The 27,376-nt window shown below is 43.3% G+C and overlaps 1 protein-coding gene across 2 annotated transcripts in view; it reads left to right on the top strand.

Annotated features, from left to right (window-relative positions):
* The window catches only part of cpne5b (copine Vb), a 58,309-nt gene that overhangs the window by 13,190 nt on the left and 17,743 nt on the right, over positions 1-27,376 (top strand). Inside the window, exons 2-10 of one of the 2 annotated variants that reach the window (XM_057029867.1) lie at positions 1,169-1,209; positions 1,425-1,471; positions 3,948-4,051; positions 5,576-5,615; positions 6,293-6,307; positions 7,297-7,373; positions 19,878-19,941; positions 23,220-23,323; positions 24,472-24,576. In XM_057029867.1, the coding sequence (XP_056885847.1) occupies positions 1,169-1,209; positions 1,425-1,471; positions 3,948-4,051; positions 5,576-5,615; positions 6,293-6,307; positions 7,297-7,373; positions 19,878-19,941; positions 23,220-23,323; positions 24,472-24,576 (597 nt within the window). The remainder of the gene's footprint in view (positions 1-1,168; positions 1,210-1,424; positions 1,472-3,947; positions 4,052-5,575; positions 5,616-6,292; positions 6,308-7,296; positions 7,374-19,877; positions 19,942-23,219; positions 23,324-24,471; positions 24,577-27,376) is intronic. The other variant, XM_057029868.1, reaches the window with a different exon arrangement.

The raw sequence follows: 27,376 nt of genomic DNA, 5'->3' as shown, positions 1-27,376 counted from the left end.
GCAGACAGACTGTATAAAAGAGTGGAACCACCTTCAAGAACCTCCTGCTAACCCATAATTCCTGTAAATACATGCTGTAAGTGTTGATTAAACTTCAAAGAGTTGCTTCAAAATGTGTTCCATACTGAAATTAGGACTCCTGATGAACATAACACATAGTAGCTGCTATCAAACACAGCTGGCCTCTGATTAAATGGCACAATTACAGATTTATGTTAAAATCTAGAGCGCGTCATTCACAAATAGACTTAAATAAGAAAGGGTTGCAGAGTGGGAAGCCCACAGGTTATGAGGGCAGGCACAAAGGTGTGCACTTAAGCACAGACCCGCGTGCAGGTAATCAGGCTGCTATTGTACCAGACACCAAAACTACCAATTTTCTGTGCCAATATTCCCTCCAGCAGGATAATTACGGAGTGTGAAAGACTATAAATATGCATGTGAGTTTGCGTGACTTACAGAGATCCTGTTTACTTATACAAGACATCTTGAATGTGGAAATAATTTGTGCCCTGCAGCTTCATGTTTGAAGCTCTGTTAGATCTTGCTTCAAAATCACACTGTCGGCATGTGTGAGTTGTCCAAAACTGACTTGATTTAACATTATTTATTAGTTTATGTCCTCATGCCAGATGGTTTATAGCTGTGACAGGAGATATTCTGAGATGTCGCGGCGGGAAATCAACATTTTAATGAATGACCGCTGAGCTTTATTGTGCGTCTTCACTGTGTCAGTGTGGCGCTTATTGGCAGTGACCTGTTGTTACTGTTGTTGTTCATGTTCAGCTGTGATTTTCTGTCTGACAGGTCAGAGTGGAGCTGCTTGACAGGACTGTTACTGTGTGGCAGAGCACTGAGTTAAAGGAGAGGAGAGATTTGAAGATCTGAGATTATTCCAGAGAAGAACAGGACGTCCATTACTGCACTTGATCTCATCCATATTTGATATTTACAACCTATTAAAGGCAGCCTGTGTGGTGGGGAATGAAAGCATGCTCATTTTAGAATGCAAGAATACCTCAAATGAAGCCAAATCTTACTGGTGACGTTGGCACAACAGCTACTGTCATCACATGTGGGTTTGCGGGTCACCTGTGTGTCAGCAGCATTTCAGCGAGGATTTGGACCCTCTGACTGACCTACGCCTTTTCTGTCCTTTCTTTTCCAGAAACCTGCTGGACAAGGACACATTTTCTAAGTCAGATCCATGTAAGTACAAACCAAAAGCCCATCTTAGCAGATATGGACGTATATTTATATATTTATAATATTTTGGTGGCTATTTATAATTGTGTCTTTTTTTACTGAGGATAAAACCTTGTTGGGTTTGGAGTCTGGTTTATTCTAATTCTCTCTGTCTTTAAACTGCACCTCTTTGAGTTCTATTTACACTTTTTTGCTGCTTTCTGCTCTGTTTTGGACAGTGTGTGTCCTCTATACACAGGGTGTTGAAACAAAACAGTGGAGAGAGGTGAGTCACTCTCTCTATCTAGTCTTCTCTTTCACACACACACACGCACACAAACACACACACACACACACACAGAAATGCTCATGTGTGGTTATGGTGGTTTCATTTAAGCTGCTCACTAGTCTGAAAAAGCCAAATATTAAGAGACAAGAGAGACAAATCTGGAGTGACATTACATTTTCATGGACATTTTCTTGCATTGTGTAATAACACAACATTCATCCGACATAAGCAGATGTGCCACATTTCTCACCCCATGTACGAAGGCACCCAAAAGTGTGTCTCACGAATGTGTTTCCTCCGTTCAACCTTATTGCTGTTTCTCTATCACTGTCAGCCACCCTCTTTCAAAAGGTTGGTGCATCCAAATTTCCACCCATATTTATAGTGCTGATCCACCAGGCACCCATAAGAATCAAGTGTACGGTGATTTATATACATTTATACAGTCAGATGGTGCTCGCTTGTGTGTTTATTCAGAGCAGATGGTTGTGTGAGCCAAGTGGGAGATTTCTTACAAAACGTATATGCCCACATTAACCAGAACATACGTTCAACTTTGGCTTCCAACCATCCTTCTAACCCGGACCATAAAACATGCTAATTTCATTTAACATAGTTTAATGCGGCTTTAAACCTATTTGATCATAAATGTCATCTGTACCTTAAACCACATACAGACAGCTTCCAGAGCTGTTCTATTCCTCTGGAGGGGGGAGGCTCGTTGTACAGAGCAGAGATGTTGACCTTGCCTTTCCATCAAAAAAAACGTTTCAGTGATTGTGTCTTTGTGTTTCGGAGTCTCTATTCTGTGTGAACTGTCTGACCGAACATCTAAATTTAACACCAGCGTAGCAGAAAAGCAAAGAAAGGGACACGGAGGTTCAGGTGGTGGTGGGCACTCAGACCGCGGCTGAGGTGGCGGAGAGTCATGTTCGCAAAGGGGAAGGTGATGGCGCAGACGAGCCCCATAATGTGATTTCCCGCGTGAAGCAGAGACAATATGTGCTGCAGAGTTCATTAGATACTGCCGGGCTGTTGCTGCTGCTAATGAGAATCTCACACACAGGAGCCGCCATCCCAGCACCCTCAACATGGACACACACACACACACACACACACAGCTTACATACATACCATAAATTGACCCCATGGAGCGACTGCAGTCCTGCGGTGTCTGATGTGAAATGCCAAAGGTAGCAGCCACAGTGGAGTGACGACAGGGCAGAAGTCTAAGCCCCTGTTATAAGTAAAGATCATTATCTGCTTGGAATATTTAAATATCTCGGCCAGTATGGATGTTCTTTTTTTTTACTCTCCATTTGCATCACTCAGTAATAAAGGGGGACCTAAAGCTGCTTTCTAAAGCAGAAGGAATACTCAAAACCGCATTAAAAACGCCAGCGTAGAAGGAGCAGCGCTGCAATTAGCGTAAAAGCCAGAAATGTGTTTGAACATGTGTGCAAGCACTGTTACAGAAACACAGGCACACATTTCCACCCTGACACGAGCCCCCAGAGCAGAGGCCGTGTGACGTGACCAGATAATGAGATAGTGGGAAAAGGAAAAGGTCAGCCATGTGACACACCTTAATAAAGCTGCTATGAATTAATATCAAACCGGCTCTACTGAGCACACAGAACAATGAAAAACAAAATCGAATACGTGGTTACAAATAGGACTGTTCACGAGTGGTGCGGTTTCTCTCCTGTGCTGCTGTACTCAGGGAAAATCCACTCCAGACTGGTTTTCACCAGTGTGTGAACCATTAGGTTTCGCGTCGAGCCCCCACAGCAGAAGACAAAGACCAGAGCCGGTGTTGGAAACCATCAACTTCAAACCAGCTTGTTTTGCTAGAATCCCTGAGCGCACCATGACCTGGAACGCCGGGAACCTTCGTTCGTAATGGATGATCGTTTGTTTAATGAGCCTCCTTTTGTAAACAATTTTCCTAAATTAAAAGTTGGACAATTATTCTTTTTAAAAAGGTGTTTTAGGCCGTTTCTAGCATTGCGGTGTTTCTATAGCTGCCTTTTCTTTGGCAACTTTTGCAGCTTTTAGCACATGAGCGCAAGAATCCCCCTAATTAGGAAGCCTTAATTAGTGCCTTTTCTATCCTCTGCCCTCCCACTCCTTTCCCACACCCACTCTGCTCCCTGCCTTTTCTTTTTGAACCCTCCACTCCTGTGCTGCTCCCATTCCCCCCCAGTTCCCTTTTTTCCTCTTATTTTCGCTCCTCTCTGTTGTTTTCTCATATTCCTCACCTTTCTCTATTTATCTCTAACACTCTCACTTTAATGAGGGATTTATCATGCTGTAATTAATGTGGAAGGAAAGAGCGGTGGGTTTTACTTCCTGTACGCTGCATTTGTACATGAAAGAACCCCTATTAACAACCTTCTTAAGTGTCATAGAATGGTAGAAATAGAGGGGATGGTAGTGGATTTCACTGATTTCTACCATTTTTCTTCTACAGTTTGGCAGAACGGAGGTGATAGACAACACCCTGAACCCTGACTTTGTTCGAAAGTACATCTTGGACTACTTCTTTGAGGAGAAGCAGAACCTCCGCTTTGACCTGTGAGTCCTCTCCTTGGAAATTAAGAAAGGATTTTGTCTTCAGTTCTGTTTTCTGTATTCAAACAACTGACCTCTGCAAACCATGAACTAAAACAGCTGACAGCTCATAGAGCAGAAGTGGACCTTTGAATTTTGGGGAGGTTTATTGCTACATATTAAAGATTTCTTTTTATTTCTTCCCTCACCGGGGATGATGCCACCACAGCCCCCCCCCCCCCCCCCCCCCCGCCCCCCCCTCCACCCCCGTCGTTGTCACAAGTTATTTTAGGTACAGAGATGTTCTCTTCTCCTACAGCACAACCTACTTCAAACGCTGCTTTTGCATGCAAATAAGCTAGCAGCTACAAGTCTCATGCAAATACAAGCATTTGGGAAATCTGCGCATTTTGTCAGATCACTCATTTGAGGCAGCTTTATGTTGAAATCTGTTAGCTGAAACGATCTGGTGTGGGGAAGTTTGGACTGTTGCACCATTTGGCAAACTCGAACACAGTGATGACAAATCCTAGTAAGGCGGTTATTTCCAAAGGGAAAAGGCAACGTACAGCAATTACATGACTAATTATCCGGTTAAGTGGCAGGTTTAGCGTCAGGCAATTTGCAATGAAAGCACCTGTTTTTGGGTTTCTGTTGTAAGTTCATCTCCCAAACAAGCAGATTTTAAAAAGTGATACATTTATGGACTCCTGACTCAAGACTGGAGTTGCCCTTGTGCTTTTTCATAGATTTCCTTTTTTGACCTTCTTATTGCCTTTGTTTGGCGTATCTTTGTGTGGAACCAGGATAACACGGGTAAACGTTCAGTGTGACGGTATTTTCACTTGATTTCCGCATTCTGTTAAATCCACATTCTCATTTCTCCACAAAAACGTAACCATGAGAGGACATTTTGATGAGAAGTGGAAATCATTTTAGACGCCACATCAAAGCTGAACCTTATTCAGCACTTTGCTACAACTCGTGATTCTGACAAGTGGTCACTTTTAGCTGACTAATTAATCTTTGACGCCTCTTTAAACTGTAATAAAAATGGCATTTTTGAACTACAAAAGCAGCCAATCCTCTTTGATCCTAAGTCCAGTCAGCTTTGTTAATTACGCAAAATTTATCCGACTAGATTTCAAAGCGCCTCACGATAATCCCCCTAAACACATGCAATTTTAAATGGACTTTCAAATGGGTTATTCATTGATTTTAAACAATGAGAAGACCAGTCTGTGAGGCCAGTTCACCTCTGCTTTCCTGTCTGCTGCACCTCTGAATGGATGGGATCTGTCGTCTCATCAGACGTTCAATCTCAGCGCACCGCTTCTTTCTCCCTCGTATTCATAGATTTATATTCAAATGCAAATCAGGTGACTCACACCGCTGATTTTTATGGCAGAGAAGGGGTCGACTCAAAAATGCTCTGTCAACATGCAGAAACGCCGTATAAAGATACATGTTGTCAGAATGCTCCTGAAGAGCGACGTAGCTTTTGAAGGGAGTTTTTGGCTTCTCTGACGTCCTGTTGTCTTCTCGCAGGTACGATGTGGACTCCAAAAGCCCAGATCTGTCCAAACATGTGAGTTCACGCACTCTCCTGGGAATTCTGCTGGCATGGATGGCTTTGAACATAGACGACAGCATAAACCAGCGCACTCTTTTTAATGATTTGTGTTTTATCAGAGGTCCCCCGGTGCTCGTTTAAATGTTGAATGTTTGTGTTTTGGGTTGGTCTAAGTGATTTAGTGTTGATGTTAAAAGCAAACCTTTTACTCTGGGCAAAAAAATCATCCTAATACGGGTTTATTCCCCCCCCCCCCCCCCCCTTTTTTTGTGGGGTTGTTTTACAGTTTCTGTATGTTTTCATAGCTGCGCTGACAGTAAATCTGCCATTTCAACCTCTTTACATCTGAAATTAAAGAATGTAAAAAAGATTAGCAAAGCTTTCCCTTGTAATCTTCCTTTATTCAACTATCAGCAGGTCTTTTTGGCCTGTGGCTGCTTTTGGTGACAATAAATGTAAACCTGTAATCACATCTGGTGGTTAATGGAGCTATTTGGATGAGAAAGGTTTGCTTTTTTTTTATCATAGCGTGACATATGTGTGGTTTCACCTTTAACCACTGACCCTGAAAATGGCGACACAGTCGTGTTCCAGTCGTACTGTTAGCTGTGTTTCAGTGTTTTGAGTATATGACGTTCTCTGTTGTTGTCACTGTCACTGCCGTTGCTGCTGCTGCTCGACTTTTGTGGAAGCCCGCAGAACTCAATGTAGGTCCCGGTATCACTCTCGCATCTGACACTGCATGGCTGATGCACACGAACGATCCTTTTCCCTGGAGGAAGAATGGTGTCGGCGGTCAGAAAAGAGACCCCGTCGGCCGGCCCGCCTGTTCTTCACAGTCGCAGCATTGAAATGAAGCTCTAGAGGCTGTCATGTCTTTCAGTTGTCTCTGTAATCGATGGTGGTGGGATGAAAATCGAGAATATCTGGGCAACATTTGCCAGATCAAGTCGAGTCTGAAATTCCGGATTCGGTTTCTTGGTTCCCCCATTGATGTGAATCCGAGGAAGACATCAGAGGGAATATTCTGGCCCGTTCCGTCACGATTTTTTACTGGGTGATACTGAGAGACATGAAGCTGCGTGAAAAGGTTTCAACGCTGGAGAGTAGAGACTCATCTTTCTTGACTTGATCACGTCACTCTGAATCCATCTTCTCCCATTGTTTTCCGTTCTTTTCAATCGACTTAGCGAGCGCAGTAGTTCCCAACAGGGAGGTACCAGCTGGTGACATCTGATCTGCTCTGAGTGGGCTGGTAAACAAGCCTTCTGTTTTTTTTCAACCACTCAAAATGAATTCATCTCCCTCAGTAAAAGTAAATCAGACATATTAATTAAAAGCCTTGTTGGATTTGGTGCCACCTTGTGGACTAGACTCCACATTGCAACACACCTGAGCTGCGCTGATGTATGTGTGAAGGTAAAAATAAGGGGAAATGGGACTGAGCCTGTTGGGAACTGCTACATTAATCTAGGATGAGCATCCATACGTGACCTCGGTGGTCCCAGTATGGCAACATCTTCAACAATAACTGCTTTGCATTTTACGCCAGAACTTCATTTATGAAGCAGAAAGAATGAGCCTTAATCGTTCAAATTATGCGCATTATTAGAAGTGAGACATTTCTTTATCTCAGCTCAGAGTTTGCAGGAGAATTTCTAAACTGTCTTCCCCCTTTTTTTTTTGTTGGTTCCAGGACTTTTTGGGTCAGACTTTCTGCACTCTCGGGGAGATTGTGGGGTCGCCAGCCAGCCGACTGGAAAAACCACTCGGGTAAGTAAAGACAAATTTCCGCCCTTCTGCGCCGAGTACAGGGGAGTGAAGACAGAACAGATGCTCGTCCATCCTCCTCATTGCGGATACACACTTGCACCACACCAGCACTGCAGACCAGTCGGGGTGAACAGTCCACCCCGGCGTCAGGACAACCTGAACCTTCTGACTCCACGGCTGTTAAGTGATTATGAAGTGGACGACTGTGCTCAGATGGAGCTGCGCTCCGGCGCCACACGGCGAAGCCTCCAGCATCCACGACACTCTGCTGGTGTGGGTCCACCCGCAAAGAGTTAAACTGAATGCGAGTGAGGGGGAGGGAGACAGAAAAAGACTCTGATCAGACAATAGAGTTCGAGGAAGCGAGAGGGAGCGAGCACATCCTACGGATGTTTTCAACACGTAATTATTGTCATTAGAAAAGGGTGTAGCGTGGTCCAGAATTACCCAAATTACTGCTTGTCTCATCAGTTTGTGCTCTTGAACCGGGGAAAAAATCTGCTTTTCTCCAATATCTTTCCATGCACACTGCACACGCACGCTCATCATCATCAGCATCATCATCATCATCATGAACAGTCCAGGGAACTGTAATTAAAGGCATTTAAATGCAACAACAGTTGAAATTAGCTGGTGTAATGATGAAACAGAGTCATGCATATAGTTACATCTGATTTTACACCAGTGCATCGATCAACACTGGAGACTTTGACGTGGTGAAAATCGTTCTGCACTGACTGATTACTTATTCAGCTGGACACACCTGACTTATTCTGCCTACAAGCCTTCTTCTTCTTCTCTGATTGCTTCTATCCTGTTTCAATCTGGTGGCACTGAAGGGTAACGCCACAGCGTGGTCACGCTGTTGACAACAATTGCCAGGTTGTCCCCCACGCTGAGACGGTCAATTTGGGAGTTGACAACCACCAATTGTCCCTCACAGGTGGATCAACCCGAAACAGGTCTGACAGACACCGAACAGCAGACAGAGGCAGAGAAAGTATCAAGTAGTCAGAATTTATGATCAGTCCAAGTTTATATCATGGTGGTCTTGCACTCTCTCTCTCCCTTACACACACACACACATACACACACACACACACACACACACACACACACACACACACACACACACACACACACACATATACACACTTTATCTAGTTTTGTCTGAAGAATACTTTCTCCTGGCCTCTAATATAACCACTTTGTAATCAGTCTTATTTAAAGAGCATATGAACACACATGATTCTTTATTCATGTTCCGTGCTCTCCTTTCTCATGTTAATTGTAATGGCTTTAATCTTCCTGAAATGATTGTGAGTTTAATTAGGTAGCAGCTGCTTTCATTTGGAAAAAAGGCCTAAAGGAAGCAAGAAAGAATCGCTGACATCAGAGCAAGTGGAGGCGGCGGAGGAACTCGAGACAAACTGTTTTTCTCAGACGAGCAGAACAGCGCTAGCAGGACTAGGAATAAAACAATAGGAAGGAGACAGGTGTCATTGAAACTGAGGAGGACCGGAGCACCTGAACACGTTAGCCTGTCAGTTATGAGCTCACACTCTGACCACTGTTTTTTGTAGATTACAGCAGAAAGAACATTGAACACAGTCTGATATTTAATATTCTCCTCATTTTTTACATTTGTGCAGGATATTCACAGCCTGAACCTTTTTCCAGACTAGGATTTTGTGTTTCTGATGGGTACAGTTTGCTTTTTTAATCTTTATACAAACACAGTTAATCGACAATGAAACCACCATGTCACACCAGCAAGATCAGATTGTCTTTATGTGTCACCATCCTCCAGTAAAGCCTGTCTGCCAGCCAGCCAGAGGAAATCTTACTCACCCTGACTAATTGAATTTATTCCTCAGATTAAAAACAGCCAATAAACCAACTTTGATTTGACGTGTAAAATCAGATCATTTTACGTTTATGAACCGTGACTGTTTCATGTTATAGCACAGCTAAAATGTCAGCTCACTTGTCCACGGAACAGATTCTCCTCCACACAAAGCACAGATTGAATAAAAGATCAGATTGTGTTTCATCACTGCTCAGGAGAAGGCTTCTGGGTGGCGGCTCATAGTGGGCTGAGTCATAATTAATGTTTTTCCTGTGCTGCTATGAAAACGAGGGTGACATTTTACTCAGCGCACATCCAGTGGCTGCTGTCTGATGTTGTCCCAGGTCTAATATGCTTTATGTGGATTATTTTATATAATTATTTTATAATATCTGGCCTTCTCACCTGGTGTCATTGCAATCAAACAAATGAAAACCAGTCAAGTTCTACTGGTTACAGACACCAACGGGTCTTTTATAAAGCTCCTTTTGATGATTCTTGATATTTATTATGGACTATTAGATCACATGAGCATTCCTTTTTTTGGGAAATTTTGGTTGTTTTATGTGTTTACAGAAGAAATAAAGGAAAATAACACAGAGAGGATGGAGTCACTAAACAAACAGGCAGTATTTAGCTTCATGGGCACCATCTTTGGCAATTCAACAGTCTCTCAGAGGAAATGATGGTGTTTGTTAATCATCATCTGACCAGGCGTCCACCAGAGGGACAGTCAGAGCGTAAATAAGGCCTGCCAATCAAAATAGCTGCCTTGTTGACTCTGTTAGATGGCACACACAGATTTATACCCGTCCACATCCAAGCATGCGTAACACTTCAGTGCTAAGCTGGCACAGTTGTTTGTTTATCTAGTTTTGACATTTATTATTTATTACTGGCTCATACAGTATTGATATGTGTCTTCAAGTGCATAAAATCAGTTAAAGACACGTTAAAGGTGGTGCATGGCGGTTCAGAACAATGAGCTATAACTCCAGTTATCCAAGAGTGTGTGCAGCTGGTTGTATACGGGTCAAACTACACGTTGTCCCTTAAATAAGAATTTCACTATCGAGGTTGCAAAGACTTATTGTCTTCAGCTATTCTGCCTTTTTCATTAATTAGGTCATCATAGTTTACGTTTAGACATCATTTCCTGGAATTTTCAAAATAAAACACCCAATGTCAGTTACAATTAGTCACACCCACACATACACACAGACACAGACACACACAGACTCACACATACACACATAAAATTGATTTTCAAAGATCGCAGCACGGCTGCAGAACCCCACAGAGGTTCTGGAGGAACTCTTTACTGCTGTCAGGGAGACGCTGGGAGGGGATGCGTTTGACCACGCTTGGCCTTTCAGACTTCTGTTATTCTCTCGACTTCAGCGAAGGTTTCCAGAGTGCGGTAGCGCGATTAAATGAAATCAGTTGTGAACGTAAACGGAGGCATGTGCGCAAAGGCAGGAGATCAAGATAAACGGGGTCTGTCGGCAGAGCCCCCAGCAGGCAGGCCTCAGGATGGAGGTATTGTGGGATATATCTGCGCCTTTGATCATTTCTGAAATGGAACAGCAGCGATTTGCATCGATTTACTATCATTGTGAGCTGTTTTATGAATTATTTTCAAAGTTCACAGATGTTTTGGCCTCCTATAACAACTGTCTCTGAACATGCTGCTGCCTCACCAGCAGATACTCTATTTGATTTGATTCTATAATATTTTAGTTGAATGGACTTTCCAGTCTCATTCTACTAATAAATTAAGCAGCAATATAGAAGTCTTTTTAAAAAAAAAAAAAAAAATTCATATCCATCTTAAATAACACCTGCCTCTTTCCTCCCCCTTTAATAGTCAAGGAGTGATGGAATAAGTGCCACAGAAGAATCCTATTGGGCAGATTATTTCTGGCAGTTTCAGTTGTTAGAACTTCTAATCCAAGCTCAGAAAAATTGGCCTCACATAGTTTTACACTCCTGCCTCACAGTCTCCTCTAAAATCCTGAAATCCCACCGCTAAATGCAGCAGGACAGTCACACCTTTGGACGGCTGAAATGTGGGCTGCTGCAGATCATTTGCCAATGTTTCACCTTGTAAGATACCTGAGAGGGCACGGATGAACGCCGGTCATGCTTCTGCTTCAGTCACTTCTTCTATACGTGGATGAGCTCAAACCTTTTTCTGTTTTGCCTGTGAACCAGATTTAGAGGGCTGGTTACAGGTTGACAGTTTTTCCTCGGCCTGTTTTTCAGGCAACGCTGCACTAATTCATATTGACACTTGCATATGAGTGCCCCCCCCCCCCCCCCCCCCCCCCCCCTGTACTTTTCTGAGGAACCCTGCTAGGTAGCTCGGGCTTATGGTGCTCAAGAGCACCCCGCTGCTGTATTTTTGGGGAAGAAGACCTCTGATCCGCTTACCCACCTGAACTCCCGCAGGTGTAAAATCCTGATCTTCTTTTCAGGTCGGGTACATCCGCCTGACTTTGTCCGTTTCTTTATTTCACACGCTTCTTTCCGCCCTTCCTCTCCTTCCTCCCCCTCACTTCATATCTCATGAGGCGACACATCTTTCCGCCTCCAGATTTAGCCGACGGAGGCTTTGAATGTGTCTGACTGTGTCTCGTCAGCCCTCACTATCGTATACGGATGCAGATGCACGCGGAGCCTGGAGGTCAGAAGATGTCGCAGCCGACAGAGCTGCATTCAAAAGTGAGCTATTATAGCCTGTTTGCACTCAAGAAGACGTAAAAAATATCAAGGTCAATACATCTGATGCGCTAATGTTGTTAGACGTACCATATTTGTCCATCAGTCTAAACTTAGAACTAATCTAATAGCCGCTGCTATCATGGAATCCTGGGACAGTGATAGTTCTTTAAATTGTAAATAATGAGCAGTGACAAACGCACAGGCAGAGAGATCCATTGCAGAGCAACCACCAGTGACATCAGGGAAATTCGCTTATATGCAACATGGCCGACAGGTGCCGGGTGTCGGTGTGTTCGAGGTAGAGGGAAACATATCTGGTGGTGGGAAATAAGGTTGTTTCTGAGCCCCACATGTGCAATTATCTGAAAATGAAAGAGACACGGTGGAGGGAGAAAATTAGATATATGAATATTGAGCTGAAAGAGCAGAGGAACCGGGGTAATGGCAGCTCTCCTCGGGTTCAGGTCACGGCACACAGAGCCGGTCTAGAAACCCGTCATTAGGCTAAGAGAGCGGTGAGGAAAACTATCAACTGGAGTGAAGAGAGAAGCTCCGACCAAAGCGTTTATTTACAACAGACAACAATCTTAACAAACAGTGAAAAGTGGCTAAGTGAATGTTTCTCACTTAAAACTAGATGCTGCATGATGACATCATTGGACACACTTGAAACCTCAATAAATGCGCAAACTAACAAATTTACAGATCCCACAACACAGTTGCGGAGATATACACATATAGAAATGTATCGATTTCTATATTTAAAAGTTATTTTGCTCCAATAATGCCCCCATACTGCACACAAACACACACACACACACACACACACACACACCTTTGGATATCAATCCTCTGGCCTCTAATGGAGGTCTGCTGGAACGCCAGACTGATAAAGCTGTCACCCTGCCTCCCTTACTGCTTCCCTCTTTCTCTAACACAGACCGATATATCAAGCCTCTCCAATGGCAACACAAAGAGACGTCTGCCGGCTAATATGTGCGCAGAAGGACACACGCGTAACACACAAACTCATCAGAGACATCAGATTTGTGTTCGGCCTTTCAGAGCGCCTATTCATAGCTCCCAAACACGATTCATTCACCTCTCTGTCTTTGTTTTATTCTGTTGTATATCGCTCCCTCACCTCTATATCTCCCTCACACACACACGCACACATACACACACTCTTGACTCCTTCCCAGATTAGAAAGCATTCCATTGGAGCCACCGGCACGGCATTGTCCCCCGGGGAAGCCTGCACAGTGGCCTGGGTTACTGTCATAAGACTAATATCAGTTTTGAGCAGCTGGTTTCCTTCAAGAGAGAGATCATACAATAAATATGATGAAGACTTATTTCCTTCGGGGGATGTTGGTGGTCAGAAAAGAGTTATGGCCAGGACTGTAATTACTTTTCGACGGGGCCCAGCCTCTTTCTCCAGTGTCTTTCTTTGTGTGTGGCTGCCTGTCTGCCTTCCAGCAGCTGTATGATAAATACTGCTGCTGATAGACTTTAGTTTCAATGTAAATGAGCAAAAAAAGTCACAAGTTATTACATAATTTGTATGAGCTATTACACTGTTAATACCACAGTATAATTTGGGAGGGGTTGTAGCACAGCTGTGACATTTAATGTATTTATAACATAATTTTTTTTAAAACAAACTTGCTATAAAAATGTAAGACAAATAGCTGTTTGAGTCTGCAGCCACATGTGCAACTTAATCAGTTTGAAATAGTTGCGCCTGATCAGCAATTAATCAGGGTGAAGCATTCAAAGTGGATTCATTGGAGCCATTTTTAATCTTCCTGCACAGAGAAGCATCCTGGCCAGATGCTTCCATCATCTCAGCTGTATTTCTTGCCCCACAGTCTTTAAGATCTCTGCATTCTCGACCAACCAAAGAGTCCAAAAATCTGAATTCTTCCTGTGACTTCAGTCTTTTGGTCACAACTCAAACACACGTTTAATCCTCCCCGTCTCAAACCCACTACTGCAATCCTAAACCCGGTCTCATACTGGAACATGGGCACCATGGAGCCTATCCCAGCAGTCCCAGGTGCTAGCTCTGTCCCCTCAAGGTTCTTAGTTTGATCCCAGGCTCGGCGTCTTAGGTCGGGAAGTGTTCTCCTCATTTCTGTGGAGGATTGCTCTGGTTTCCTCCCACATTACAAACACACACACATCAAGCTGCTAAGGCCAAATCACATTTTAACAAAAGAGGTTCAGCCCCCACAAACATGGTCCCATTTAGAGAGCTATACTGTACGTACCTGCAGGTTTAAAAAGTGCTCGGTCCACAGCTCTTTTTTCATCCGCAACATCATTTGAAACACATTTAAAATAAGATTTATCCTGGGAAAACTCAGTCATAATTGTCACCTTGTGTCTAATATATCGGAGCAAGGCTCATTCGTCTGTCTGCAGGCAACCGTTGACCATGGTTGCCTCTCCGAGAGCGAGCCGTCTGTTAAAAAAAAGAACCTTTTTTTATCATTGTGGTTCCAATTGGAACTATCCATCAACCCGACAGAGGAGGTTTCCTGCACTAAATTAACAAGGCTGTGAATACAATTGACTGTTTTATTAAGTTACGTTGTACTCAGACGTACAGAGAAACTGAACCACTTCAAGCAAGAATTAATGTATGAAAGTTATTTTAGACCTGGAAATTTAACACAGCTGTCAGAGAAAAACCAAGCCGTGCAAACTTTGCTGTCAGTGTTGGTGTGTTAAATACCAATGGTGTTATTGTGCTGTTTCCAAGGAAGAATAGGGGGGTTGTTTCATCTTGTCAGTAAGAGGTCAGATAAAACAAGTGATGCTAACTGTCAAGTAGTTTTGGTGTTCCCTGCAATTTGCCCTCACTTTAAATAGACTTCCTTTACTTTACTTAATAATAATTACATTTCCTTTTATTTGTTTTTACTTTTAAAGTTTAAACCATAGATGAAATGTCATATTTATCACAAGCATACTATGAGCAAGCATCTATTTCTCAGATGACGTGGGAGGAAGAGCAGAGGAAGCTGATGAGAGGCACGCCACTGCTGCCACCTCCGACCGTTTCCTGACTTTACAGGGAAGCTCTTCGCTCCGTCCCTCTTCCGTGTGATTAATGCCGTCGTCTCTGTTGGCCGCTGTAATAAAGTCAAATGAGGTCTTGAGTGGCTGAGGCTGTGCAGAGGCGTCTGTGGGTAATAGGAGAGGGGCATGTCTCAGATGACTGCCTTTGTCAGCTCGTTGTCCTTAAGGCGGTGAAATCGTGTGTTATTGTAACTTTCAGTTGGTGAAGTCAGTAATTGTGCTGGAGACGTGCTGCTTCAGTGCACGCTGTCCTGCGTTTGGGTGCCCGTGTTTGCCGACGAACCAAAGGGAAAGAACAATTTATCCTTCATTTTTCACTGCATAAAATGCGCAATTGTGTAAAACGCTGCATAAAACAACAAAATGGCTGTCTGCTGCACTCTTTGTCAAGAGTTGCTTTGGTAATTCCCAAATGCTGCATTCCATCAGTTACTTACTGCTTGTTGCATATGCTAATTCTAAGTGAATTTAAAGTAAATCCTCGCGGTAATTCCTTTTCAGTTCATTAGTCCGAATGGGGGTAAATGAGATGAAAACAGGGATGGCCAAGACTTTGCTAATTGGTGTCATTGCTGTCTCACTCTGCATCACCAGAAGAGAAGGAAATGGCATTTATGAGCAAACATACTCTCTATTTGCATTACAGGCTTTCCCTTAATAGGAAAACCCCCGCACACCTTGACTTTTGCTAGCTCGGCCACTCTGCCCTTTGACTTATTTGATTTGACAACCTTTTGTCCTTCTTCCTCCTCCTAATGACCGCCGAGTTCTCCAGTCTGGTTTGTACAGGGCGAATCGATGGAGGGCTATTCTTTCTTTAGAAAACACTGGTAGAGTGCTCCTCTGGAGGTGATCCAGCACACGTTCACATTGTAGAAGCCTGATAGCGCACGGTGGCACTTTGATCAGATGCAGCCACATTCTTACAAGTGTATTTAAGCCTTTTAAGGGAAACTATCCTGATAGCCATGCTCCGCATATATTTTAATCTAAATGGTGTAAGATAACATGTGTTGGTCAGGAAACAATGACTTTGTCCATTGAGATGCTTGTAAATTATTAATAAGACAGTTTGGGTTTGAATTCATCATCCTCAGAAAGTTCTTCCTAATGACATGAGCAGTGCCCAGACTTTCTCCTCTGGCATCAGGAGGAGATTTAAAGTTTTCATTTCCAGCATCCTTGTGAGCAGCTGGGATGAAATTTGTGCCGCACTATGATATAGTGTAAACATTTTGGTTTATAGTTTTATGGCGCATAAGGCACAATTACAGTATATCATGCTGATATGTTAAAACAAGCATGGTGGACGTAAGTAGGTTATCAGCCTGGTGTCGCCATTTAGCATCACTTGCCTTTACAGGCAGACAGAGATGTGAAATCATGGCTGAAGGCTATTTTAGACCTGAAAAAGTGTGACAGATTGTCATTTCTACTGTAGATTCCACCCAGTTCCACCCTCCACCCTGTGAGCAGGGCCTTCCTGTCCCCTTAGGTGTGTTGTACTAGCATTGCAGAATTTGCCCTGGTATTTTAGACCATAGTAAACTGAGAGTAACGGAAATATTGCACATAGTGAATCTTAGAGGAGTCAAGAGGGTGAAAAAGAGGCCAGATGATAAATGGAAATGAAAAACTTCCATTTGAAAGTCTCCGGTAGAAATAATGATCAAAATCTATTCCAGACGAGTTGGAGGTCTAATTCATATAGTGGGAAATCACAGGAGATTTGAATCATGTCTGAATTCAGGTGGTTGTGTACAGAGGCTCACTGTCGATGACGCACATCTGGTCTCCTCTGGATTGCCACCGATAATGTGATTCTTAATTTCCGCATAAATGATGAACCACGTCACACGGTCGTTTGAATGAAGCAATTAGGAGATGGCAATCTGCTGTCCGCCCCCCCTCAAACCTCTGCGCCTGTGTGCACGTGCAGGTAAATGAATTTGCCGGCAGAACAGAGGATTGGCAGATGGCAGCAGTGACCCAAGACTCTGGACCTACATGAAAAAGGGTCGTGTTTGATGTACGCTGAGCAGACACTCCAAAGATGACAGCCTGATTTGGGACACGCCAGCCTTTTATCACATGGCTAGAAGGTCGAGTCAGTAGAACACATCTGTGTGCACGTCTTAGATTTAAAGTGTTTTGAAATATAAATGAGGTCTATTTGGATTCTGGAAGCAAAGTGGGTTTTTTTCCTCCTTCAGTAGTTAAAGAGTTTTGCTCTTTTCTGCCATATTTCTCCTTAAAGTTAGTTAATCTATTCACAGATGCGTGGATGTTTTTGCTTTGATCTTGACTCTCTGAAGATTACTGTAATTACTGAATCCCACCACCATTACCCACGTGGTCTGGAAATATATCTACGGACCTGTTTATGCTAGGATCTCTTCGATGATTAAATACTCTTATTAGCAATAATACATCAGTGTTTCATGGTTTGTGCACGTGTGTGCGTGCGTGCGCACCACCTTTGTTGACTGTTGGAGATTCAAAAGCGCGTCTGTGTGTGCTCTGCGGCTCTTTGAAGCATTTTGTTAATGGATGAGCTATATTATGCATGCACCACTGTGACTCCTCTCAGACAAAGAAATAGAAATTTTCTCATTTTGGTCCTTCTGCGGGAGAGCGCAGAGTCGCATCCTTGATAGACAAACATGTCGTCTGCAATCGGAATCCACAGAAGAGCAGCTGTGGGTCTGAACACTGGCGAAATTAAATGGAGATTCTTTGTTTTGAAAGACTGCAACAGCTTATTCACCAGACATGTGATTCTTCCATTTCGACCATTTCTTGGTAACTGAAAAGGAGCCCTGACCACCTCCACCTCCTGCACCACCCGCACCTCCTCCACCTCCTCCAACACCACTATCACGACCACCTCCACCACAACCACCACCTCCACCACAACATCACCATCACCTCCACCACCATCTCCACCTCCTCCACCATCATCTCCACCTCCTCCACCATCACCACCACCTCCTCCACCATCATCTCCACCTCCTCCTCCACCACCACCTCCTCCACCATCACCACCACCTCCTCCACCATCACCACCACCTCCTCCACCACCATCACCACCTCCACCACCTCCACCTGGTGGTCAGATTCACCCTTTTCCACCCGAGTGTGAGCTCACTAGTGAAGCATTAAAAATAAGTTTAACGGCCCTTCTTGTGTCTTCACAGACAATTACTCATGTGTGCCGTGACTGATGATAACAGACTGACTTTTTCTATTTGCAAGTTTTCTTGAGGGACCTTTTGTAAAAGGTTAATTACTTTTTTTATTGTCTGTATTATGGAGCTCACTCCTGAGAAGATCTTTGTGTCACTAGTTTTTCATTTTCCACTCTGCTTCATTGTTCATATTAATCCTGAACATTGTCAACTGTGCGAAACACGTGTAATAAATTTCCATTCTACTGCAAAATATGAAGAGTTATTTAAGCTTATAATTTTTTCAGCTGATTTACAAAGTACTGCACTTTTGCAGTGGATCTCTATTTTGCTCTCGAGGTCAAACTTGCAGCACAAACAACTTCTGAGGTGGTTTGTAGGAACAGCAGTCTGGAGGTTTTTCATCCTTACTGCTCTCACATAAGGTTATGAAATTCCAACTGCAGCCTGGGTGGCATCATGTGCTGCTCTTAATGTAAATGAGCAAAAATTGAGATTCGTTCACGGCACACCCTCTTTCCCCACTGACGGGCGGATCATATTCAACAAGAAAACAGATGTTGTACTCTGTGTTGGTCGTCAGCAGAATTATAAATAATAATTTAGAGAAAATAGATGCTTAAACATTGAAACGGAACCCTCCTGTCACCACGTTTGTGTTGTATGTACACTAAATGTAAGCTAGATTTAAAAGAAAAAGATGAAATGACACAAACAAAGCAGATGAATATAAACCAACATTTATGGCTCAGAAACATGTTTCTCATCAGCATAAAATGTGTGTAAAGCCTTCCTGTGCAGCATTTAGCAGCCAAATAACGAACGAGCTCTGCAGGGCTGTTGCTAAAAGCCTGTTTCTGAGGCTACCGTGTTGTTTCATGGTAGCTACAGGATTTCTCTGCCAGCTACAGTTCAGCCACAGCTTGTCATCAAGTTACTTTAAGATAATGATTGTTCCTGGGACATATTGATTTGGTTACAGGAGGTGAAGAAAGAGAGGTGAGATGGTCCTCTTGGTGTGTAAAAAGCTCTATTTTTCAGCCAGATATGACGTGCGACTAAGTGACAAAACACACTGGATGTTTTTTTCTTCCACCTGAACATCGATGGAAGCTTTCACTGTGCGATCAAAGGTCTCCGTCGGCTCACGGCCCACAAAACCCACTTAAGTGGAGACCATTTTCATCAGCTGACCTCACAAAGCTACATTCGACCAGAAATGTCGGTTGGAAAAACTGTATAATCCTCCATCTTTGTTCAGCCCTTTTCAGCTAATGTGACGGACTGAAATAAAACAAGCAGTTCCCTCAGAGGAAATAGGGGCCTCGTTCTGAAATGCTAACGAGCATAATTATGATTAGAATGTAATTATCTATTAATGAACATTCAACAACAATCATCGTTGTGTAACCATCACTTATCGTTTCACTGTAGACTAGAGAGTAAATAAGGGTTTGCTTACATGGATGGCTGAAGGGATAAAACGTAGTTTTACTAATTATTATTTATAGCTTTTTATCTACAGACACAAAGTTGTTAAAACAGGCCACAGAGACAAGTTCTTGAAAAGAAGACAAAGAAGAAGGAAAAGTTCAGAGCCAGAAACCGACTTTTTCCGTCTTCTGAAACTTTTGTTTTCTATTTTTTGCTCCACAGAGGGATTCCAGGGAAGAAATGTGGCACCATCGTTCTGTCTGCAGAGGAGCTGAGTAACTGTCGAGTGAGTAATTTCCTCCTGTTGCACACGTTCAACACGGGACAAAGTCTCCTCAAATAGAACTTTGAGTGACGAGGAGCCCGTCAGTCAATCTACAGTTCCTATCACACACACACACACACACACACACAGATGATCCCCCACATGTTTCTCTGACAACTTTTGATGGTTTGTCAGTCATCCCAGGATTGAAATAAACGCCCAGAAGAATTGAGGTGACGGAGTGTTTCAAAGAGTGAAACAGTGACAGTCTTCTCCGCGGGAGGGTTTAGTCAAATATGTTTGTGTTCTCAGGGTTAAATATATATGTCCCTTCACAGTTGGGGCTGGCTGGATTTGTTCTGAAGGAAACGCATGTTGAACAGCGTCTCGGCGTGCACCATAACACACTGGCTTTATGTCTGGATCCATACTGTACCGAAAAATAGACCTACAGTACGTGTTAGCATAACTGACTCACACACAACCTCACGCACATCCTTTTGCAGATTTACAGCTCGGCACGCTGCCACAACCAAGGTGCAAGTGCCAACATTAAAAGGCCGTTAAGTTATCATTAGTGGCAGCAGGCCTGGCCAGTGTCGGGCCCCCGGCCTCGACAACAGCATCTGAACGTGGCGTAATGGATCCACCGTGTTTCACAGATTAGCTGCAGCTCGTGTGGCAAAGATAAGCCGAGGCTCCTCGCTGCACCGCGGCAGAGGCTGCTGTAAACTACTTCCAACTTGATTTATTCATCCAACATGTTGTGAGAGGTTTGGAGACAGGATGGCAAACAGGTGGAAGACTCTTCCGTAAAATAAACTGAGCCCAGTTGTTTGGTTCGGTGGTTTGGGTTTATTGCTGCAGCGTCCCAAAAGTAAGGCAGGAATCCGGGAACGTGTGGGCAATTTTTCTTGGCTGTAATTGTCTGAGTTCCTGGACCTCTCCCCAATTAACCAACATGTATTAAAGCAACTAATGCACCACCCTCAACCCAGGAGCTTTGTATTTATTGTACTGTATATAGATAATTTATCTAAGGATTTCTTCAGGGGAATTTAGAAGACCGTTTGTTTTCTGCTGCCTCCCAAAGCAATCACGAGTTTTGGTTTTCAATGAGGCGCCTGTGGGGGAGCAGGGCAGCAAATATATGCAGAACTACCAGGCGCGGACTGTATAGTTATGTATGGAATTTGTTGGGGGGCACCAAATATGGATTTGTTCTCACCTCATTAAGCCTCTGTAGCAGTGACACATATTCTCTGGAAAGGCCTGTGATCAGCCGCCAGTTGCTAAAATGGAGAGAATTGGAGAACCAGTTATTAAAGAGAGGGGGGATCCTGGAAACAGAGACTGACACCCTCAGGGGAGGATAAAAGAGTGTCTGTCACAGGAGGGATGAGTTCTCAGTGTGTCGGTCCTCACATTTACTACATACTGAGTACCAAAATCCCATTCCACTAGCAATGGGGTCATGTAGGCAAAGTGGGGCCATTTTGCTGGGTGCCACAACTTCAAAGGATTGTTAAAGGTTAAGACCTGGTTTTAAGATTGTTAAGATTGAGTTTAGGTTAGTGTCAGAGAGAGAGTTAGTCGGAATGGTTAGGGTTCAGGTAAGGAACTGGGTAATATATTATGTCTATAAAAAAAATAGAATTGTGTGTGCATGTGTGTGTGTGTGTGTGTGTGTGTGTGAGAGAGAGAGAGAGAGAGAGAGAGAGAGAGACCTCTATCTTGTAGGAGTTTCAGGAGCCTGAATTTCCACCCCTGTAGAGCCACAGTTTTGATTCCATTCGGAAGGTTTTAGACCATTGTGGAGGGCGTCAGGCTGTACATTTGAATGAAAATATACAAAAATCAACATGAAAGAGAACCGACATTCTAATTTATTTTTCTAACATTAGCAACAGCAACAACCAAAGCTTCTATGGCCACTTGACTTGCAGCTGTAATAGGTTTTTTTGTGCTCCATCCCTGTTTCCTTTCCTCTGCTCCCATTTAAAGAATTTCTGCCATAGCAACGGTGATGAATGCTGCCCTTCAGATCTATTTTATAATCAGGTTTACAGGTGTCCAAAATGAATCAAAGATACATAAAATGTGGCTTTTTTCATAGTTTTATTCAGGAGGGCCAACCCAAAAGCTCGAACTTCAACATAAACAATACAAAGGGTGTAAAGAGATGGTTGTGGTGCCACTGCAGGTCAGTAAGATCATGTTACAGCTCAGTCCATTATTTATCTGGTTGAATACCAGGGGTTTATAGGTACAAAGGAATACTACATAAATAGAATCAGTAAAAATGTAGCATCAAAACAATTCAACAAACTGAACTTGGGCTCCTTCAGCTATCTTCAGCATCACTACAGTCATATTTATTCATATTTCTGTTGATGATTATGATGCAAATTTGTCAGAAATACATTTTCAGTTAAAATAATCCTGCTAATCAGCCCCAACAGCAGAGTACCTGTGTAAAGTACTATTTATCAGGTCTGATTAGATATAAATCATTCAGTTCTAGTTTGTACATGTTCATCATTGTTTACGCATTTAGTCATATTTTTAAGAGGAAAACCCATATTCCTCCACATCAATCCTTGATGTTACTAAGCTACGGGCAAATTCTTTATGCAGAGCCTCTAAATTTAGCTCTTTGTTTTTTATGCTTCGTAACAGCATTCCTACCCAACACCTTCTCCACACAGCTCACCTGCTGGTGTCCTAATGAAGAAGCGTGCGAGTGGGCGTCCCTCTTCTCAAGTGAAAGATAATCCACAGATTACGCTCCCCTCCGTCCGCTCTCACAGCAGTGCGCTGGCGCGGGGTTTGTTTTATTACAATATCTGTATTTGCCAGTTGTTGTTTGTCAAAACTGTGTATTCAGAGGCGGTCTGCAGCTCCTGGAGGGAGAAGGGGAGAGACAACAGCTGCTTGCTTTGTGGTGAATCAAGGGAGGGATCGTCTTTAGCGAGAACAAAGCGTTGAATTACGGAACAATGGTTCTCCAGTCATTTTGTGACAGATACCCTGTTCCCAGCACAGAAAAAGCAACAGTCCTGTGTCCCTCCTCCGCATCTGTGTGGATTCAAGGCACATCCTCAGCTGGTCGTCGGCTGCTCATGCGGCGTCATCTTTTAATGTAACGCATGGCCCCGCTCCTTCCCCCCAGCTTTTAAAGATTAAACGAGAAGAAATGGGCATAAAAGGGCCGAAGCGGAGCACATGGTTCCCCTCCAGCCCCTACTTATGGTATCTACCTCCCACACTGACCTGCATCTCTTTATATGCCCCTGCAGGACAGCGCTACCCTGCAGTTCTGTGCCAACAAGCTGGACAAGAAAGACTTCTTCGGCAAGTCAGATCCTTTCATGGTCTTCTACAGAAGTAACGAGGATGGAACGTGAGTCCTCGGCCTTGATTAGTTTCTCTTAAGATGCAGGTGTTTTGAGGTGACGTTTCTCTGAACAAGGGATCGGGACCCAAAAGTACAGCTGCATTTATTGTTACCATAGAGATATTCATATAATAAGGTGTGTTTCTATAAGAAGGACAAATTGGGTCCTGGGAGACACTTGAAAATCAGTTTTAAAGGAATTATACTCCATCATAAAGGTTGCAATAACATAAAAAGAACAAATGGGGATCATAAGGATAATGAAGGGGGGCTATAAAGCTGCAAACGGAAATTATAAATGGCTAAAAGCCTCAGAATGTATAGAGTATGAGAAGAGAGCCGTGGTGGTTAACGAGGCATGCATAAAGGAGGAAAGATCCCCTCCTGTGCCCCATGACACTTTCATATGCAAGTAACTCCAGGAGAGCAAACGAGGCATACAATTACTGCGGTGGGCAGAGAGACAGGATATAAAAAGAAAAACACACTTCTCATCAGAATAGACAACGCCGTCAGTTTTAGAGGCAATTCTCAGAGGGAGGCGCAGCAGCCGGCCATCTCCTCACCCGGCTGTTGTTGCGTGTCCCCAGAGACCGCGTCGATGCAGGAGCGTCAGCTGCATCGCATCGATGCGGCGCCTAACAATTCCTCCATTTGTCGTCTTCCAGCTTTTGCACTGATTTCCCCCCCTTTTCCTACATAACTGGGAGGGAAATGGATTCCCTGCAGTTGTGACAGGAGGGGTTTGCAAATTAGATGCCTGTGTGGCCAAAAGAAGACGGGGATTTTAGGCTAGTGGCGCTTAGAGGAGTACAAGTAATCAACGGTTCCAGCATCACAAGGAACTATTGGAGTTTTTGCTTTAAGGGATGTTGTTATTTTTTAATTAAATCGCTGTATTCCACATCTGTGGTCAATACAGAGGCTTAAAAAGCCACAATTAAGCACCATAGAGAGCAGAATCAATTACCCTCGAATGTCTAAAGCCCAGTGTAGCTGGTTCCGCCTGGTTTCTGCTTCTCCCAGTGACTGATCTCACATTGTCTTCCCAGCTTGGCTGCATGTTCCCTTTTTTCCATTTCCATTCAGATGTTGTTGTCAGCTCCCTTAAAAAATACCAGTCTGTTAATTCCCGCCTGCTTCTTTTCCTCCAGGTTTACTATCTGCCATAAAACAGAGGTGGTGAAGAACACATTAAATCCAGTGTGGCAGCCCTTCACTATTCCAGTGCGTGCACTTTGCAACGGGGACTTTGACAGGTACCACTCTGAATCCCCACGTTCTTCGCACCTCCTCATCACCACAGCTGCTGTTTATCCTTTCACTGCTGCATCTGGCTGCTTTTATTATGCCTTTCCTCCCTCCTCACCTGCACTTAAAGACACTCACATCTGTCTCATGGTGGGTAACATGGTGGCCCTTCACAGAATTCACCAAACACAAGTCGCCCAACCAGCTGAAAGGCTGTTTCTGCACGTTCGCATGCATGGTGCGCGGTGAATAACCTGCTTTCATTCATTTTCTGTGTCCCAACCGCTATATAAATATAATAATTTTCACTATTAATGCATGCCAGTTTTATTGGTATTTCAAACAATGGTGCATTCTTAAATGATGGTGGTGATGATGATGATGATGATGATGATGATGATGATGATGATGATGATGTTGAATGTGGTACATCTAAAGTGTGAGATGATTTATTCCTGCACTGTTGATCCTCAGGAGCGTCTCAAAATTGTTGGATGCTCTTGACCATCAGTCTCGTGACCCTGTCCACCTCTGTCAAGGCTACAGCAGCTTCCAGCTCAGCACAGCTACACTCTATATGCTTGTTTTTGTTCTGATGGCAGACCAGACATTCAACTCCTGGCTGGCTCCTGCTTTTCTGCTTTAGTCCAATAATCAACACTCTCACATTTTATTCCACATTACAGCACCGCGGAGTTGCAACCCGAGTCTTCCATTGTGCACAGTGAAGTAAAATGTATCTTGTTTCTTTCCAGATTATTTTTGGCTTCTTCCTTTTTGTATTGTTCTCTGAGGATCTAGTGGGAGGGCTCTTTAATATCTATAGCTAATGAGTAATTTATGATGATTTTGGCAGGTTTTTCTCAGTGTTTCATCCATTTAACATTTAAATATTCACTGGTAAATTCTTCTGTCTGAATTTGACCAGTGTGATGAGTGAATGAAGGTCAAATGTTCCTTGATGGAATTCGATCCTTTCTCTTTTCACCTGTTTGACCTCTGCTTGGATTATTGTTCTTCTTTCCTCTTTAACTGTCTCTGCTGGGAGGTCAGAGGTTACCGCCACCCTCCCCACCACCACCACAAGGTGCTCCCTCTAATGTCTTTTAAAAACAGGCAAAGCATGAAAGAGGATGTTTGTTGTCACCATCAATAGCAGGTGTGACAGAATCGATTTCCTCAGAGTCGATTTAGTGAGCACTCTCGTGTCCTTTAATAGGAATCAAACGCTGGTGAAAGAGCCTGAGCACTGATGATTTTAACCCTCAGAAATCAATACCGGTGCAACACGGTGGCATTCTTCCTACTGTCACTTTAATTTTGTGGCTCGGGGCACCCTCTGCTATCGATCTTGGCTAGAATAAGCGCAGGTCGCACGTATGGCCCTCTAATCGCCAGTAATCTCGTTGTGATGTTTCTGTTATCAGCATGCTCATGCAGAAGCAGCAAATGAGATTTGGGGCCTCCCAGAGGACTTGTTTAAGTAATTAAAACATCCATCATTGCCAAACACGGGTCTGCAAAAACAATGCTAAATATTAATGTTAAAACAAAGATTTCTTTATGGCGTAATAACTAACGTGTATGTTTGTGTGTGTGGGTGAGAGAGAGAGAGAGAGAATATTTTGCTATTTTGAGTGTTAAATTTGCTTCATCTTTCCTGTAAATTGAGTGAATGCATATCTAAAAAATGTCACTACATTACCAAACTCAAAGCATTCTCACCTGCGCATAAGCTAATCCATCAACCCCTAAGCATCCATCACACAGACAGTTATTTGCTTAAGCTTTATGGGATATGGAGCTCTTCAGAGGCTTTTAATTAGTCTCTGAACTAATGATATGTGCACATAATAAGATTGCTAACAACTATGTCTAGGCCACACGAGCACAGAGTTGAGGCGGGGACAGAGAAAATCGAAGTAGAATAACATTTGAAACTTGCATCCCTACATTTGGCAGAACAATCAAAGGTCATGTGTGCGACATTTGGCAACCTCGAGGGCCAAAAATCAAAACTCAAAAATGTTTCTCCTCCCTAGCTCCTCAAGAGAGACGAGCTGGAATATCGTTGTGGACTGTTTGTGATGGGCACAGAGATTCCAGAGGTGTCTGCATTCAGAGAGTGTGTGTGCAATCTTTTGCATCAGGAAGGAGAAAGAAAGATATTGTTGTTGTTCTGAAGAGTAAATAATGATTGGCCCTTCTTCCACGTTGGTGCACCGTTTATGTCAACATGTATTGTGAGAGGAGACGCGGGCGTTTTTGTCCAGGATTGTCTGTCTGCCTGTAATTTCAAAAGACCTCTGAGAAAATGAGCCAAATCATAAAATGAGCTGAAAAACAGGAAGGAAACAGATAACATTTGCAGAAACTGGTATGTGAATTATTTTACTGTCATCCCTTATTTTTCACCACTTTTTCACAGAAAGATTTATTGTTAAAAAAAACCCAACTTGGGTGATGTCTAAAATAGCAATTTATACAGAAAAATAAAAGATTACAACTGTTGTAAAGAAAGTAGAACCAGTGTGGCGAAAAGACCTGTCTGGGTCTAAACCCACGAAGACTAAATTAAATCAAAGCCCTGTGACGATATTAACTCCACGAATAGTTCAAGAAAACGGATTCCATGTTATTACAAGCCAATCCACAAGGTTCAACATCTCTCCAAAGGGCTTGAACGCTCTTCTGGGGAGACAGCAATGAGCTACCCATTTGTATTCAACTGAGCCGGCCTCAGTGCTCATGGATTAATGCACACTTCTACTCTAAGTGATATTGAACAGTTGGATAAATCTAGATGAA

This window comes from Takifugu flavidus, chromosome 4 (genome assembly GCF_003711565.1).
Source record: "Takifugu flavidus isolate HTHZ2018 chromosome 4, ASM371156v2, whole genome shotgun sequence".
NCBI classification, from domain to species: Eukaryota; Metazoa; Chordata; class Actinopteri; order Tetraodontiformes; family Tetraodontidae; genus Takifugu; species Takifugu flavidus.
This window is presented reverse-complemented; position numbering and strand designations above follow the sequence as displayed.